We start from the raw sequence: 16,827 nt of genomic DNA, 5'->3' as shown, positions 1-16,827 counted from the left end.
CAATTTTGCATGAGGTTAAACTCTTTATAGTTTATAAAACTTTCCTTTAACAGTTTTACCTTATGCAAAATTGTCATTTCTTTAATAAGACATTAACTATTTTTTTCTGCGGCCCTCCAAGTACCTACAAATCCAAAATGTGGCCCCGCAAAGGGTTTGAGTTTGAGACCACTGTGTTAGAGCTATTACGATTGGGGGAGTATTTTTAAGTTCTTGAGATACTAATTGAGTGATAGATTTATTGTTATTATATAACTAGAAGAGATGTAGCACTTTGAGTATTTGTGAATTATTAGCGGGTTTTTGTTTTAAATTTCTGATGAACTAATTTGAGGCTCTTGTGTGTATTTAAAGGTTGAATTAATTAATTATTGTTTCTTGGGATGAATTTGTTTTAATTAATTTAATTAATTGAGGAGTTCTATTTAATCAGAGGAATTTATAGTGTATTTATTAGGTTTATTGGTGTTTATGGTATAATTTATAATTAATTATTTATTCATTTATTAATATCATTCATTGATATGGTTTCCTGTATTAATTATATGATAAAATTATCCATCCATTGATCTTAGTCTTTTCAATTCAATTTTATATTGAAATTCCAAATTTTAAATAGTTATTTTCTGAATTGGTGATTTCATTGTATAATGTGTGGCTTTAATAATAATTAAGTGGTAGAATAAGTATTAAGCAATTTCAATATAAAATGATTAGTTTAATAATGAGTTTAAGAATTTATATATTTTTTTATTAATTGAAGATCTCTTTATATAATTATCATTTTATGAATTAAGGATTTTATACATTTTTGAATTGATAGTATAATGTGGAGGAGATATAACATAGAAGTGTTTCTTATGTGTATTTAGAATTAAAATTTTTTTAATGTTGATGTATTTAGAAGAAGTTTATAGTAAACTTTCAATATATGTCTTTGTGTATATAATGATGAGTAGATTATTTTATAAGCTATCACACAGTTTTGGGGTAACAAGGTATAAATGTATTAAAGCTTTTCTTATATTTGTATTATGTAGTGCTCCCTTTTGGAACCCTTGAGAAAGCTTGTTTAGGCGAAACGGGTCCCGTCGGGCATACAATTGTTGTGGCAAGCAAAAATTATACAACAATAAAGGATAAATAAACAAGAATTCCTTAGCAACAGCAGCAGATGAATCCAGAGACCAATGGGATAGCACAGTGTTTTTCAACCTTTTAACACCCGTGGACCGACAGAAATAAAATAATTATTTTGTGGACCGGCAAACTACTAGGACTAAAACTCCGTTTCTGCCCCATCTCCGCGAGCTCTGTCCCCCCAAATCATCTGATCCCATCCACACAAGCCTCAGTTATGATTTTATATTGAATGTATTATATTAAAGTATAAAAAGAAATAATATTCTGTACAATTGTCATTTTATAAACACAAATAATACAGAGCAAGGATCAACAAAACCCCTGTCTCCCCTCCCCTTCACATATATCCCCTCTACTATCAAGAAAACTGAATAAGCCAAATTATTACAGAATGCCACACAGAAATATCATGCTAACAGAATACTGCAGTCACACATGACAGGAATAGTTTTAGGGGAGTGCAACTAGGGCAACTGCCCCCCTGGTCAGAGAGCGCCCTAAGCCAGCTGGAAGCTAAAGAAGCACTGCCTGGGCTTTGCAGTCCCCAGTTGTGTTTAACACCAGCTCTAGCAGGATATATATTTCAAACCTGATATATTCTAATCACAAAATAGAAATGAAATTATTTTTATCTACCTTTTGCGTCTCTGGTTTCTGCTTTCATCTTCTTTTCACTCTCTTCCTTCCAGCATCTGCCCTCTCTGTCTCTTCTATCCAGCATCTGCCCCTTCCATCCACTGTCTGTCCTCTCCCCCTTCCATATGGTATTTGTCTTCTTTCTATGCCCCTCTCCCCTTTCCATCCAACCTGCGCCCCCTCTCCTTTTTATAGGATTCATTCCAGCTTTACTGCTCTCTTTATTTTTATCTCTCCTACACCAGATCTACCATCGTTGTCCCTCTCTGCTTATTTTTCTGCTGACCCCTTCCTATCATCAATCTCTCTACTTTCTCATGCCTGTCTCTCCCCTTCTCTAATATCCCTGCCAGCTGTTTCCTTCCTTTTTTCCTTCTCCCTTCCCTCCTCCTCCTGTCCAGCAGTAACTCTCTTCCCTTCCTCCCCTCCCAGCAGCATCTGTCCTTCTCCCTCTCCAGTAGCAGCTGTCCCTTTTTTTCCCTTGCCCAGCAGCCTCCCTCCAGGTCCAGTAGCAGCTGTCCCTTTTTTTTCCCTCCTCCCCTCCCAGCAGCATCTCTCCTTCTCCTTCCCTCCAGGTCCAGTAGCAGCTGTACCTTTTTTCCCTTGCCCAGCAGCTTCCCAGACTCCTTTCCCTCCTCCCCTCCCAGCAGCATCTCTCCTTCTCCTTCCCTCCAGGTCCAGTAGCAGCTGTCCCTTTTTTTCCCTTGCCCAGCAGCTTCCCAGACTCCTTTTCCTCCTCCCCTCCCAGCAGCATCTCTCCTTCTCCTTCCCTCCAGGTCCAGTAGCAGCTGTCCCATTTTTTCCCTTGCCCAGCAGCTTCCCAGACTCCTTTCCCTCCTCCCCCTCCTAGCAGCATCTTTCTTTCTCCCTCTCCAGTAGCAGCTGTCCCTTTTTTCCCTTAACCAGCCGCTTCCCAGATTCCTTTCCCTTCTCCCTCTCCAGTAGCAGCTGTCCCTGTTTCCCATTGCCCAGCAGCTTCCCAGACTCCAATAGTGGCTTTCTCCCCTCCCAGAAGCTCTCCTTAACTTCCCAGCGCAGCGATTCAGGAAGGCAGCCTCGGGTCCTTTGTTAGGTCGCGCCGCCTCTGCGGAAAGAGGAAGTTGCATCATCAGAAGCAGCCGCAACTCAGCAAAAGTCCCAAGGCTGCCTTCGTGAATCGCTGTGCTGGGAAGTAAAGGAGAGCTGCAGAGAGGGGAGAAAGCCACTATCGGAGGCTCCCCAAGATCTCTCCGGCCCAGCGCAGACTTCAGCTGTTGATCTTGCTGGCCCTGTGCGGACTGGCAGGAAATTGAAGTGAGTCAATCTTGCCGGCCCTGCACGGACCGGCAAAAATTTCCTGCGGACCGACACCGGTCCGCAGATCAGCGGTTGAAGACCAGTGGGATAGCACACATCTACCAGCAGGCGGAGATAGAGAAACTGATTAACAGGTGGTCCTATTGGCTGGCACTCCTCCTGTATCTCCAGTATGCTCTATCTCCCAGCAGGTGATAGTCGCTATTTGAATAGCTCCTGGATTCTGGCTGTGACTGGAACTTTATTTTCTCCTGTTGAGGTTTCTCTTCAGTGACACTGCCATTCTGTTTCTCCTGTTGAGGTTTCTCTTCAGTGAGTTGGCAGTGCTATTTCTCCTGTTGAGATTTTCTCTTCAGTGAGACAGGGGTGTCCGGCTGAACGGTACCAGCTTTAGGGCCCCCTGGGGCCCCCCCCCCCCAGGTCCCTGCGTCACCCTCCCTCCATTGCTAGAGGGTCTGACTGGGTCTCGATTTTTTCTTCTTTCCCTTCTCTGTTTCAAAAAAAAAAAAAAAAAGGAGACCACAGTTGCTACATTCTGCTCTATTAGTGCTGCACATCCAGCTCTAACTGGCTTCAACCGGCCCTAACAACAAGCTTGTGAGTATGTATGTATTTTTTACTGTTGTTTGAACTTCAGGTTCTATTTGGGAATCTTAGTACTGTGGGTTCGGTCAACATACGTTTAAGGAATGGATATTTTTTGAGGCTAAGTTTATGACTAGAAATCCGTTGAGAGAGCCGGGACTTTCCCGCCCTTTGCATGCACGCGCTTGGTTTCCTTGTTGGTTACAACGCGGCAGTAGTGGTGCGATTTCATGCTCGCACTTGTTCTCCTCGTTGGGTTTCAGTGCAGCAGTAGTGGTCCTGTTTATTCTGAGGCTCTCTTTTGTAGGTGTTTGTCACAGCCATGTGGAACTGATTGTGCAGGTGCTGGTTTATAGTGGCGCGCATGAGATGGAACATGTTGTTTTCCGGCACTGTGGGAAGCACCGCACCATTCTTCTGGTTATTCCCCGAGTCTGATTTTCTTTCTGTGCAGGCCACGGCAGGGTAAATTTTGCAGGGCTTGTATCCGACTGTTTCTAGGAGCGTTAATGCAGTGGCCACATGTCAGCGAGAATCGGGCGTGCGCTTGGGTCTCCGATGATGGCGTGAGTGCTGCAGCATTCTGGTAGTTTATTTACAGCTGACTTTGGTCGGGGTATGCCGCGGCTTCTCTCCTTTCCGGTTCAGACAAGTTGTACGTTGTAACCAGACAGGCATCGTGCCTGACCTGGTTCCAGCTAAAGTTTCGACTAGGACACAAAAGAAAACCCGGAAGGGAATGTATAAGGATTGTTCTAGGGATGATTTTCAGGTTAACCACCAGGGGGAGCCTGAAATCTCCAAGGACCTCCTGCAAGAGCAGTATCTAGGTCACCACAGGAGGAGCCCTAGAGCTCCAGGCAGATCTGCCGACTCAGGTAGAATAGGGCGTGCCCCTGCAGTACAAAAGCCAGCAGCTGAGAGCAAGCAGACAGGCAGGCTAGGGAGAAGGTTCAGACCTTTCCTCCCTGAGAGTCTCCTCGGGCCAAGCAGGAATGATACAGCCTCACCTATGGAGGTACAGGAGGCTGGAGAAATGCTGGAGGAAGTTCTTTCTGATGCTGATCTTCCAATGGAACTTGACAACCTGCCTGAGGAAATAAGTCCTAGTGAGGAAGCCATGGAGGTTGGTCTTTCCATCAGCTGCAAGTCCTAACTGGCAGAAATAGTGAGTGAGTTTTCAGCCCCTTTGTTTGAAAGTGACAGTGTGCTGAAACTGGACCTCTTGGGATTTTTGCTTTACTTTTCTTTTCTGAAGCTGAAGGTGTCAGTAATTGGGAGAGGTTTGCTGTTACCTGGGCGGGCATTTTGTAGGCTATATTATAGCTAAATGAAAGCAAACCCGTGACACTCTCCTTTGCCTGGCAGTTTAGTGTAGAGCTGCCAGAGGCTTCACTATAGGAGCACTGTGGACAGTGAATCCAGTGCCTTGAACTCTATTTGGTACTACACAGTATAACCTGTTTGGGAGCAGGTTGCATTGAGCTCTGAGGTGAGCCTAACCTCAGGGAAAGAAAAACAGTTGGAACTTTATTCTTGGAACTGTTTATTGTTCACTTTTGAGTTTGGACTGCTTGAAGGTTTATGGTTTACTTACCTGTTTGTTTGGTTCATGTTTTTCCTTTTTTTTATGTTGGAAGGAATAAACTTGAAGTATTTTGATTTACTACCTTATTGAACATTTTGGGTTTTTTTTAAATGGTGTCAGTCCAAGCCTGCAGGGTGACTCCAGTCCGGGTCACACGCAAGTGCGAGTATATATTGTAACCACTGAGGGGTGCTGTTGAGTCACGATCTGACCACGGTACGGGTTACATATATTTGGTATCAGGAGTGGGATATTGCACCTCCTGCAGGCGACACCAGGGAACTGCAATTGAAAAAAAAAAAAAATTCTTTTTGCTTTGCCATTTTTGATCTTGTGCTGGAGAAGGCATATTTAGCTTTCTGTTATTTTATTACTGGAACTATTTAACTATTTTCTAATTGTTCTATTGACTCACTATTTTGACTGGGAGTACTTTATCTGAAGTTTCCTGTAACCTACTCGGAGGAGGAGTTTCCAACCGGAAGGCGGAAGCGAGGATAAAGACAGCAGCATATCCTGTGGAGGAGTGCAGCGAGGAGCTCAGTTGGAGTTCGGAGGTGGAGAGAGCCGGACCAGAGTTCCAGTTCGGGAGTCGAGTTCCAGGAGGACCCAGAGGGACCAGTGGACCGAGCCAGAGACCCAGTTCCAGACTGGAGACAGCACGGGCGGTGCACCCAATCAGCACGAATGCGAAGACTCATCAGTACCTCTGGTAAGAGTACCTAGGGGTAGTTGGTGAGGATAAAGTGGTGCTGGTTGGGGAGGACTGGGAGCTGGGGGAGGCTAGTGAGGGAGGAACACTCTTTCCAAACGGCCACACTTGGTTGTTGTTTTTTGTTTGTTTAATGTTCAGGATCTCGACATGGAACAGGCCCAGATACTAGCCACATTGGCCGGAGAGCGGCAGGGGCAGTGTGATGACCTGAAGGCTATCCTGAAGTCGAGTGAGGAACGCTGGGAGGCGAACCAAGAGGCAATGATGCGGCAGCATGGGGAACTGATTTCCACAATGCAGGACCAGGCCAAAGTTTTTTCACAAGTTCTTCAAAAGACTGCTATACAGCCTGGAGGACAGACACTACCAGCTGTATCCGTTCCAGCTCCGGTAGGACCTAACCCATTATCACATTTAAATTTATGCAAGATAGCGCCTGGGGATGCACCGGATGATTTCCTTAATTCTTTTGAAAGAATTGCCGTGGCTGCCGGATGGCCTCCGGAGCAATGGGTGTACCGGTTATTGCCCTGCCTGGCCGGTGAGACTCTAGCAGCATTCTAGACCCTAGGGCCCGAACATGCCAATAGCTACCCCGTAGTGAAAGCCCATATTCTGGATTACTTAGGCTTTACCACAGAGCACTACAGACAGAAGTTCAGGGCAACCACAATGCTACATGCAGAACGGCCTAAAGCTTTACTTCAGCGTGTCACCAAACTGGCTGAAAAATGGCTGCAGCCGGTTCTGAATGATGCCAGGGCTTTATTCACAGAGATAGTGAAAGAACAACTGCTGGAAGCTATCCCAAAGAACATTGGGTCCTGGATTAAAAGACAGAACTGTAAAACTCTAGGACAAGTTCTGGAAGTAGCCAAAGCATTTCTTGATGCCCAAGAACCTTCTGGGGAGAACAAGAGTCCCTTACCTGAGCACACACCTAGACAGAACCCACGGGAGTTAGGCAAAGGATGGGGTAAGAAGCCTCCGGTTAAGGATCCCTTTGGTCCAGGTCCTAAACCTAACACTCAGAAGGTGTTACAGGTGTGGAAAGCCAGGACACACACAACGGTTCTGTAGGGAGAGAAGGGACTTTGTAATTTCCCAGGAGTCTAACAGACCAGACATGTCAGAGTGTCAGGTCCCAGTGTGGGTAGCCGGGAAAAGGATAGTGGCATTATTAGACACAGGGGCGGAACAATCTGTAATCTCACGTCAATTTTGGAATCGGGTGGAGGCCTCACCCTTGAGGAAGGGGAAAATTAATAGTGTGTCTGTAAGATGTGTGCATGGGGATTCTAAACGTTACCCATTGGCTAAGGTAAAGCATTTTGTAGGCTATATTATAGCTAAATGAAAGCAAACCCGTGACACTCTCCTTTGCCTGGCAGTTTAGTGTAGAGCTGCCAGAGGCTTCACTATAGGAGCACTGTGAACAGTGAATCCAGTGCCTTGAACTCTATTTGGTACTACACAGTATAACCTGTTTGGGAGCAGGTTGCATTGAGCTCTGAGGTGAGCCTAACCTCAGGGAAAGAAAAACAGTTGGAACTTTATTCTTGGAACTGTTTATTGTTCACTTTTGAGTTTGGACTGCTTGAAGGTTTATGGTTTACTTACCTGTTTGTTTGGTTCATGTTTTTCCTTTTTTTATGTTGGAAGGAATAAACCTGAAGTATTTTGATTTACTACCTTGTTGAACATTTTGGGTTTTTTTTTTATGGTGTCAGTCCAAGCCTGCAGGGTGACTCCAGTCCGGGTGCTGTTGAGTCACGATCTGACCACGGTACGGGTTACAACGTGTTCCACCAGCTTTGGGACAAGCTTAGGCAGATTTATGTCTATGTCTGTATTCCTGCTGTATTCCCTTGAAGAAAGCTGCTAGTTTAATCGGACTCTGGGGTTAGCACTCTGACTTGTGCTAGGTCACCCAGTCTCGGTTTGTCTCCGGACTGAGTTGACATACAGCAACTCATGGCACAGTGAGATCAGCAGTAAGATAGTGCCCTGTATTTCACACGGGTATCTCATTGTCTCTCTTGGGGTCCCTGCAGATTGAGCCTTTGTCTGTTAACTGTCCTTCTTATTTGGGCCTCTGTGCTGTGCTGCATGTGTGTAGTAGTGGCTTAGGATATGTATGCCTAACGGTAGTACTAACAGTTTCCAAGTTCAGGCTGTCTCTATGGGCATAATGACACTTCGCATCTTCCTGCGGCCAGGACTCTCTTTCTCTATTTCTGAGAGGGCCTGGACTTCAGATTTCCATGCTTATCACGCTGGTTTCTCCTGTCGCCATCTTCTCATGGCACATGCTAGACGGACCCCCCCCCCCCCCCGACCAGACAGAAAGGGCTGTGCAGCTCCTTCTAACCAGGAGCCAGTTACCTATTCTGTCAAACCCGCGGAGGAGCGCGCGCTATGTGGCAGTTAGCCTCATCCCTGAAGCTCTCATTAGCGATGTGAGCTTTGTCTGATACCTGTTAGGATGCTGTTGTTTTCCATGGGGCGGTAGATGCAGCATCTTGATTGCGTCTAGTACGTATTCACTTTAAAGGACATATGTATTTCGCTCACGTTGCATGGAGTTAGTACTGTTTTCATGGTTCCAGTATACTCCTATTTACATTGCGAAACTTGATTTTTCCTAGGAGAATTTCTTTCTTCTTACAGATCCTACAGTTCTCATCCTGCCATTCCCTGACCTTCTGCACTTCATTCTGAGGGGATCTTGACTTCTTCCAATGACGCTTCAGGCTTTCTCATGAGGGAGAATACGCTATAATGTAATGTAATTTATTTCTTATATACCGCTACATCCGTTAGGTTCTAAGCGGTTTACAGAAAATATACATTAAGATTAGAAATAAGAAAGGTACTTGAAAAATTCCCTTACTGTCCCGAAGGCTCACAATCTAACTAAAGTACCTGGAGGGTAATAGAGAAGTGAAAAGTAGAGTTAGAGGAAAAATAAAAATAAAATAAACATTTTAACAAGACAGCATTGATCTAAATACTTTGGAAGGTAGAAGAGAGGAGAGAAAGGAATAGAAGCAGAAGGGGGAGCCGTTGAACAGTAGAATTCTGGAGAAATTTAAATGATAGAAATAGAACAAAACAAAGACAAAAGGCAAAACAATAGATAAGATTAAAGATAAATCATAAGCTGGAAAGAAAAATAAAATAAAACTTTGTCTTCAATCCACGGTTTCAGCGTCAGTGATGAAGTGGAGCAAGTAAGTTTAGGAGGAGCGATTGACGTTTCCAGAAAGGGCTTCTTCAGGGAAGAGACTTGGCAGACAGTCCCAGGATGCCTATGTCTCCTCCCCTGCGATGTTCTCCCATCCATGCATTCCCTCCCAGACACACTGCCCGTGCCCCAGCCGCTCCAAGGAGGCTGCCCCAGATGAGGCCCACGGTGAATGCAGGATTCTCTCCTCTGCGGGAAAGCCGCCAGGAGCCGACAGTCGATCTTCTTAGCGGATTGCATGGGGGGAAGAGTTCACACTCTTGGTAGGATCGGATCTGTGTGCTCTCGGTGGTTGTGGCTGGTCTCGTTGCTGCTTAGGTGTAAAAGCAGTTGATCTCCACTGCTGCTGATATTTAAAAGCAGGCAGATTGATCTCTCTAATGGACTGCAGGGGGATGAGTTCACACTCCTGGCAGGATCGGGTCTGTGGGCTCTTGGTGGTTGCGGTAGGTCTCGCTGCTGCTTGTATGTAAAAGCAGTTGTTTTTTCTACTGCTGCTGATATTTAAAGCAGGTAGATTGATCTCTTAAACGGGATATAGGGGGAGGAGCTCACATGCCTGGTTGGATCGGGGCAAGGGCTCCTATTATAGGCTGCTTAGGTGTAAAAGCAGTTGATCTCCTACTTCTGATAATATTTAAAAGCAAGCATATTGATTTTTCCAACGGAATGCTGGGGGAAGAGCTTACTTGTTTGGCTGGATCAGGGCAAAGGGCTCTCGGTAGTGGTGGCTGGTCCTGTTGCTGCTTAGGTGTAAAAAACAGTTGATCTTCCTAGTGGACTGCAGGGGGAGGTGGAGCTCACACTCTTGGCTGGATCTGGTCTGTGTGCTCTTGGTAGTTGCGGATAGTTCCGCTGCTGCTGAGGTGTAAAAGCAGTTGATTTCCCACTGTTGCTGATATTTAAAAGCAGGTAGATTGATCTCTCCAATGGACTGCAGAGGGAGGAGCTCACATGCCTGGCTGGATCGGGGCAAAGGGCTCTTGGTAGTGGTGGCTGGTCCTGCTGCTGCTTAGGTGTAAAAGCAGTTGATTTTCCTAGCGAACTGCAGGGAGGGTGGAGCTCATATTTTTGTAGGACCGGGACTGTGGGTTTTTGGTGGGTTGGTCCCGTTGCTGCTTAGGTGTAAAAGCAATTGATCTCCCACTGCTGCTGATATTTAAAAGCAGGCAGATTGTCCAGGGAGAGGAGCTCTGCACTCAAACTGCCATCCTCCTCACTTCCAAGTTCCGGAAAGTTCAGGGGGCTGTGAACATTTTTCAGGATGCTTGCAGCTTTGCATCCTCCTCAGGTTTCCGGTTCGTTCTTGGAGTCTCTATGTTTTGTGTTTCCCTTTTTAGTGTTACTGGTCCTCAGGGCAGTTCTTGTAGTTCTTCAGGAACTAAGGGACGTTGTTCCACTTACTGCATGGTGCCCAAGACGGGGGCATTGGGCAGGCTGGATCCCATTCTGCTGAATTAGTTTCTCAGGGTTACACATTTCTGCAGAAAAACTGGGAGAATATTTACATTTTCACTATGGACTCCGAATCTGCACTAGGTTTGCTTGCCTCTCTTGGAGCAGCATTTTTGGTTTTGGCACATGCCATTTCGCCTACCCAAGGCTTCACGAACATTTTAGAAAATGTGGGCAGTGGTACCATTTTGGCGCTACCAGGCGATACACCTAATTTCTTCTTGACTGACTGCTTGATTCAGACGTCTTTCAGTCGGGCCATTTGACTGACACGAAAAGGGTGGTTTCTTTTCCTCAGTTCTTTGGATGTGAATCTTCGAATTTGCACAGCGCTCTTTTCCCATGTACTATTTATAGGTATATCGGGGAGATGTTTTTATTCACATAGGAGAGAAATGTGTTTCTTCCCAGAGACGAGGGCGATGGGTCACAGTCTCAGGTTTGCATTCTTCTTCGGTCACCATGACCAAGAGTATGGGATTCTGTACAGGTTCTAGGATCCATATTGCTGACTCCACTGGGAACTTTGGCTTGCTTTCCCATTATAACGCTACAGCAGTCGCTTTTGTTCCGGTGGTTCCCGGTATCTCGGCTCCAATTATTTGGTAGGCTCCTCAAGCATCGCTCTGATTTGGTGGCTTGGCGAGATTTCTCTTTTCAAAGGCATGCCTCAATCTTTGCTGGACTAGCTCATGGCCACCAATAATCCCGGGCTGTCGGGTTGGGGGGCTCGGTGCCTTCCATCCTCAGCTTCAGGAGTCTGGTCTTAAGAGGCGACTCAGTACTTGTTCATTCTTCTACTCTGGAGCATGGTCAGGCTACCGTTTCTGGAGCTTCAGACCATTCTTCTGGAATGACACTGAAGGTCTTTTCAGTCAGTATTATGATGGGGGTATTTCTCTACAGCCTGGGCAGTAGGTGATGTACTCAGTTGGCGGGTAAAGTTGTGGTTCTATTTCAGTGGGTGGACCCTCATCTTCCTCTTCTGTTGGCAGATCATTTTATGGGTCAGGAAAAGAGTTTGGATAAACTTTCTCTCTGCGAAATCTGTGCATGGCCCATTTATTGTATGTTATAGTGTACAGCGCTGGGTACGCTCTAGAAAGTGTAAAGGTTAGTACTAGTGAAATCTTCTACATCCTGGATATTGAGAATTTTGGCTCAGGCGTTCCAGCTCTTTTTATGGAAGTGAAATCTCCTGGAACTAGACCTCATGGCCTCGTCTCAAAATTCTAAGCTTCCTAGCTTCTTTGGCGGGCACAAGGAGTGGGAGTCAGAGGGGGTAGCAGCGTGGCTTCTTTCTCGCCTCTGGTTTCTCTTTTTTCAGTGTTTTCCCCTGGCTGATGATGGCTTGGATTTGCCATCTCAAGCTTGCTTTCAGGGCATAGTATTTGTAGAATCTCTGGATTGGCTGCGCCATCCTTGCTATGCGGAACTGATGAGTCTTTTGATAGCCGGATTGTTGAGTTTCCTGGTATCTCTGGATTTGCTCACCTAGGGTCCGATCAACATGGATATTCGTACTACTTTGGTATTGCGACCTAGCTTTTTAAAAGTCATGGCTGACATGTAAGGGTTATGCGAAAAAGGTTGTTTCTTCTCTTATCCAGGCGATACAGACGTCTTCACCTGTGGCTTCTTCTTCCTTTTGGAGGTTTTTCCTTTCTTGGGTACTTCTCAACATTCGCACCCTTCCAGAGTTCTTTTTTGGCACAAGTGTATTGCCAAGGGCTTAGCGTTCAATTCCCTTCAGCTTCAAGTGCCATTCTTAGCTTGTTACAAGAGCTAGGTATATTGCTCTTCGATTACTTCTCAGCTTCATATAGTTTAGTTCCTAAATGTACACCTCTTAGAAAGCCCTGTCCGGAGTACAGTCTTAAGGTACTTCTTCGCAGTTTACCGAAGGCCTCATTTCATTCTTGTCTTTTGAGTCTCTAAATGGCTGTGCCATTGAACACAGGGTTTCTTGTGGCCATGGCTTCAGTTCAGCGGTTTTCTGAATTGCAGGCCTTGTTGGGCCGGGATTCCTATTTCTGATTTACAAAATCAGGGGTGTCAGTTCGGAAGGTACCACAGTTTCTTTCTAAGGAGGTGTCATCCTTTCTTTTATGACACTCTCACTTTTCCTTCCTTCTTCCTGTGAGGAGAAATGGGGAGACGTGCTTTTATTCACTGCATTTTTTGAAAGTGCATAGCGTTCTCTGTGAGCTAGGTTTCTAACTGCTTTTAGTTGTTTAGATCAGTGGTTCCCAACCCTGTCCTGGAGGAACACCAGGCCAATTGGGTTTTCAGGCTAGCCCTAATGAATATGCATGAAGCAAATTTGCATGCCTATCACTTCCATCATATGCAAATCTCTCTCATGCATATTCATTAGGGCTAGCCTGAAAACCCGATTGGCCTGGTGTTCCTCCAGGACAGGGTTGGGAATCACTGGTTTAGATCACCTTTTTGTATTCTTCACGGGACGTCTCAAACGTATGGCGGCGTCCAAAGCCTCCATTGCTTGATGGGTCCAGGAAGACATTCTTTACGCTTGCTTGATGGCAGGGAAGCGGTTGGCGAAAGAACTTCATGGACTCGGTCCAGTGGTTTTTTCCTTGGAGGAATTTTGTCTCATGGCTACATGGTCTTCCGAGAGTGCTTTCTCTCAGCATTACTAGTTGGATGTGGGGGGTGCATGCGGTAGATGCGTTTAGTGCTTCGGTTGTTGCAGAGGTGGTGTTTGCTTCCCACCCAGATTGAGGATTGCTTTGCTATGGATGGGTTGGGGAGGGCATCCATGGGAACTCTACTAACTTGGAACATGAGAATGTTACTGGCCAGACTTTATGGTAGATATCCTGCAAACTGGATAGTTGGTGAACAGAATTTTTAGCTTAAACTCAGATGCCTGTGAATAATGATAATTGTACAAATACAGTGGAACCTTGGTTTACGAGCATAATTTGTTCCAGAAGCATGCTCATAAACCAAAATACTCATATATCAAAGCGAGTTAAGGTGCGTCGGTCTCGGCGTCTGTCTTCGTCTGACTCCTTGCCCCTTCCATTGAGGCATGCTTCGCCCTCGAGCCGGCCTCGGTCAAGGCACCAGTCGAGGCGTCTTACACCCTCGTCTAGGCGACCTGCAAAGCATCCCTGGGACTCTCCCCCAAGGCGGGGTAGGTCCCCAGGTCCTCGCACCACTGGGTCCATTAAGACCTCGGACCTCACCTTGTCTAACCTGAGTCTGCTGAGGTCGCCTGTCCAGTCGGGGACCCCGATCCGAGAGGAGCTGGTTTCGGGGGGCCCTGCCTCTTTTTCCCGGGGCTTGTCTTCAGGCTGGGGTTCTCCGGGGCGGTGTCATCGGACCATGGTGGCCCGGACCCCAGGGTCCTCTCCTCCGTGGACTTCTAAGCACAGGCTCTCGTTGACTCCTCCCCCGTTCTTTTAGCGGAGCTTCTTCGGTGTCTCTGCTTGTGGACACGGATATGCCAGCGCAGTATTCCAGGGCGGCTTCCCCCTCCTTTTCGGCTGCCTTGCGATCTCGTTCGTCCACTCCCCTCGAGGGGCAGGCCCTCTTCCTTTACTAGTACATGGGAAAGGCGTTAAATTTGGATCTCCAGTCAGATTCCAAGTATACCAAGGAGTATTTGGAGGAGATGGAACTTCCCTATCCTCCTAGGGAGTCCTTGAGGCTCCCCTTGAATCCGGTGTTGCAACAGACTTTCTTTCGTAATCTGGAGACTCCTTATGCTATTCCGGCCATCCCATCCAAAATGGAGTCTCGGTACCAGACGGTGCCCTGCAAGGGATTCGAGAAGGCGCAGCTTTATCACCAGTCCTTGGTGGTGGAGTCTACCCTAAAGAAGTCTCACCCATCCAAGGTGTATGCGGCTGTCCCGCCGGGCTGGGAGGGCCGGACTATGGATATGTTTGGGAGAAGCCTGTATCAGAACTCCATGATGGTGAACAGAGTCCTGAATTACAACTTTACTTTTACGTCCTATCTCAAGTGGTGTGTTAAGTCCCTTCCAGCCTTCAAGGACGATTTGCCTGTCCAGCGCCGTACGGAGTTTCGCAGGCTTGTGGATACTTTGTTGCATCTTCGGCTGTACATGTTTCAGGCCGCCTATGATGCATTCAAACTCTCCTCGAGGGTTTCGGCCTTTGCGGTGGCCATACGTCGCCTGGCATGGCTCCGTATTGTGGATATGGACCCCAACCTGCAGGACCGGTTGGCCAATCTCCCATGCATGGGAAACGAACTGTTCGATGATTCCATCGAGGCTGCTACAAAACGCCTCTCTGAACGTGGTGTGCTCCTTCGCCTCCTTGGTCTGGGCTAAGGCAAAGCCCGCTCCACCCAAGTCCTACAGGCTGCCTCCCTGGCGCTATCCGCAAAAATCGACGCCGGCGTTTTCTCGCCCTCCTTCTCGGCGTCCGCAGCAGAAGAGGGCTCCTCCTAAGCCTCAGACTCCTGCTGCGACTAAGCCACCGCCGTCTTTTTGACTGGTCCAGCAGGAGGGGGCTGGCCCCCTCCGCCCAGGGTATTCCCCCTCTTCCTATCGGGGGACATCTCCGCGCCTTTTATCAGCATTGGGCGAAGATTACTGCGGAATCTTGGGTCCTCTCCGTTATCCGAGAAGGGTACTCCCTCAACTTCCGGGCTTTACTGCCGGACAGGCCTCCAAGAGAGTCTCTTTCTGATAGAGCACAGCTTCCCCTACTACTTCAGGAAGCGCAGGCCCTCCTTCGCCTGTGGGCAGTGGAGAAGGTTCTCCCTTCTCAGCGGGGCACCGGAGTTTATTCCCGGTACTTCCTGGTTCCCAAAAAGACCGTGGACCTTCGCCCTATCTTGGATCTACGGAAGCTGAACAGGTTCCTAGTTCGGGAGAAGTTCCGCATGCTTCCCATTTTGTATCCCTTGATGGATGAGGGGGACTGGTTGTGTTCCCTGGATCTGAAGGAAGCCTACACTCACATTCCGATCCTCCCGGCTTCTCGACGATTTCTTCGCTTTCAGGTGGGGGACCTTCATTTGCAGTATCGGGTCCTCCCGTTTGGGCTCGCTTCGCCCCCACGGGTCTTCACGAAGTGCCTCGTGGTGGTGGCGGCGGCCTTGCGGTCACAGAACCTTCAGGTTTTCCTGTACCTCGACAATTGGCTTATCAAGGCTCCGTCGATGGAGGGGGTTATTTCAGCGACCCGTTGGACTATTATCTTCCTTCAGACTCTGGGGTTCGAGGTAAACTTCCCCAAATCACAGTTGTGCCCATCTCAGTCCCTGCAGTTTATCGGGGCCATGCTGGACACGGTCCGCCTCCGGTCGTTTTTGCCTCTGCCTCGGCAGGCCGCCCTCCTGCGGCTGAGTCAGCTGGTGTCCCAGAGGTCTTCGGTCTCGGCCAAGCAGATGATGGTCCTCTTGGGGTACATGGCTTCCACCATTCATGTCACGCCATTCGCCAGGTTACATTTTCGTGTTCCTCAGTGGACTCTGGCATCTCAGTGGCGGCAGGATCGGGATCCCGCTTCTCAGCAAATTGTGGTGACTCCCTACTTGAGACGCTCGCTCCATTGGTGGGCCAGCTATTCCAATCTGTCCAAAGGTTTGCTCTTTCTCGTGCCCCTGCTTCAGAAGGTTCTGACGACGGACTCCTCGGCGTACGCCTGGGGAGCGCACCTCGACGGCCTTCGGACTCAGGGTCTTTGGTCGAGTGCGGACCGTCGCTGCCACATCAACCTTCTGGAGCTCCGGGCCATTTACAATGGCGTGGTGGCTTTTCGGCATTTGCTGCAGGATCAGGTGGTCCTGGTGCGCACGGACAACCAGGTGGCGATGTATTATGTGAACAAGCAGGGGGGTATGGGTTCCCTATCGCTCTTCAGGGAAGCCCTTTGTCTTTGGCAGTGGGCATTGCACTACAACATCTTCCTTCGGGCGGTGTATATCCAGGGCGCGCAGAATTGTATGGCGGACAAGTTGAGTCGACTTCTTCAGCCGCACGAATGGTCATTCCATTTTCGCACTCTGCAGCAGGTGTTTGTTCGGTGGGGCACTCCGCCGATAGATCTGTTCGCTTCGCCCCTCAATCACAAGTTGCCTCGATTCTGCTCGAGGATGTACTCGCCAGATCGTCTCGAGGCAGATGCTTTCCTTCTCGATTGGACAGGAAGGTTC

The 16,827-nt window shown here is 47.6% G+C and overlaps 1 protein-coding gene across 3 annotated transcripts in view; it reads left to right on the top strand.

Moving 5' to 3' along the window:
* HMGCL (3-hydroxy-3-methylglutaryl-CoA lyase) overlaps nt 1-16,827 on the top strand; it is a 150,544-nt gene that overhangs the window by 9,679 nt on the left and 124,038 nt on the right. Inside the window, exon 1 of one of the 3 annotated variants that reach the window (XM_033956811.1) lies at nt 3,919-6,353. The exons of the other annotated variants lie outside the window; for them this stretch is intronic. Coding sequence (XP_033812702.1) covers nt 6,111-6,353 — 243 coding nt within the window. The 5' untranslated portion in view covers nt 3,919-6,110. Of the gene's footprint in view, nt 1-3,918; nt 6,354-16,827 lie in introns of those variants that run through there. 3 annotated transcript variants of the gene reach the window in all.

The sequence above is a fragment of the Geotrypetes seraphini genome, chromosome 8 (assembly GCF_902459505.1).
Source record: "Geotrypetes seraphini chromosome 8, aGeoSer1.1, whole genome shotgun sequence".
Lineage (NCBI taxonomy): Eukaryota > Metazoa > Chordata > Amphibia > Gymnophiona > Dermophiidae > Geotrypetes > Geotrypetes seraphini.
Note: the sequence above shows the minus strand (reverse complement) of the source record. Positions and strands in the feature narration are given on the sequence as shown.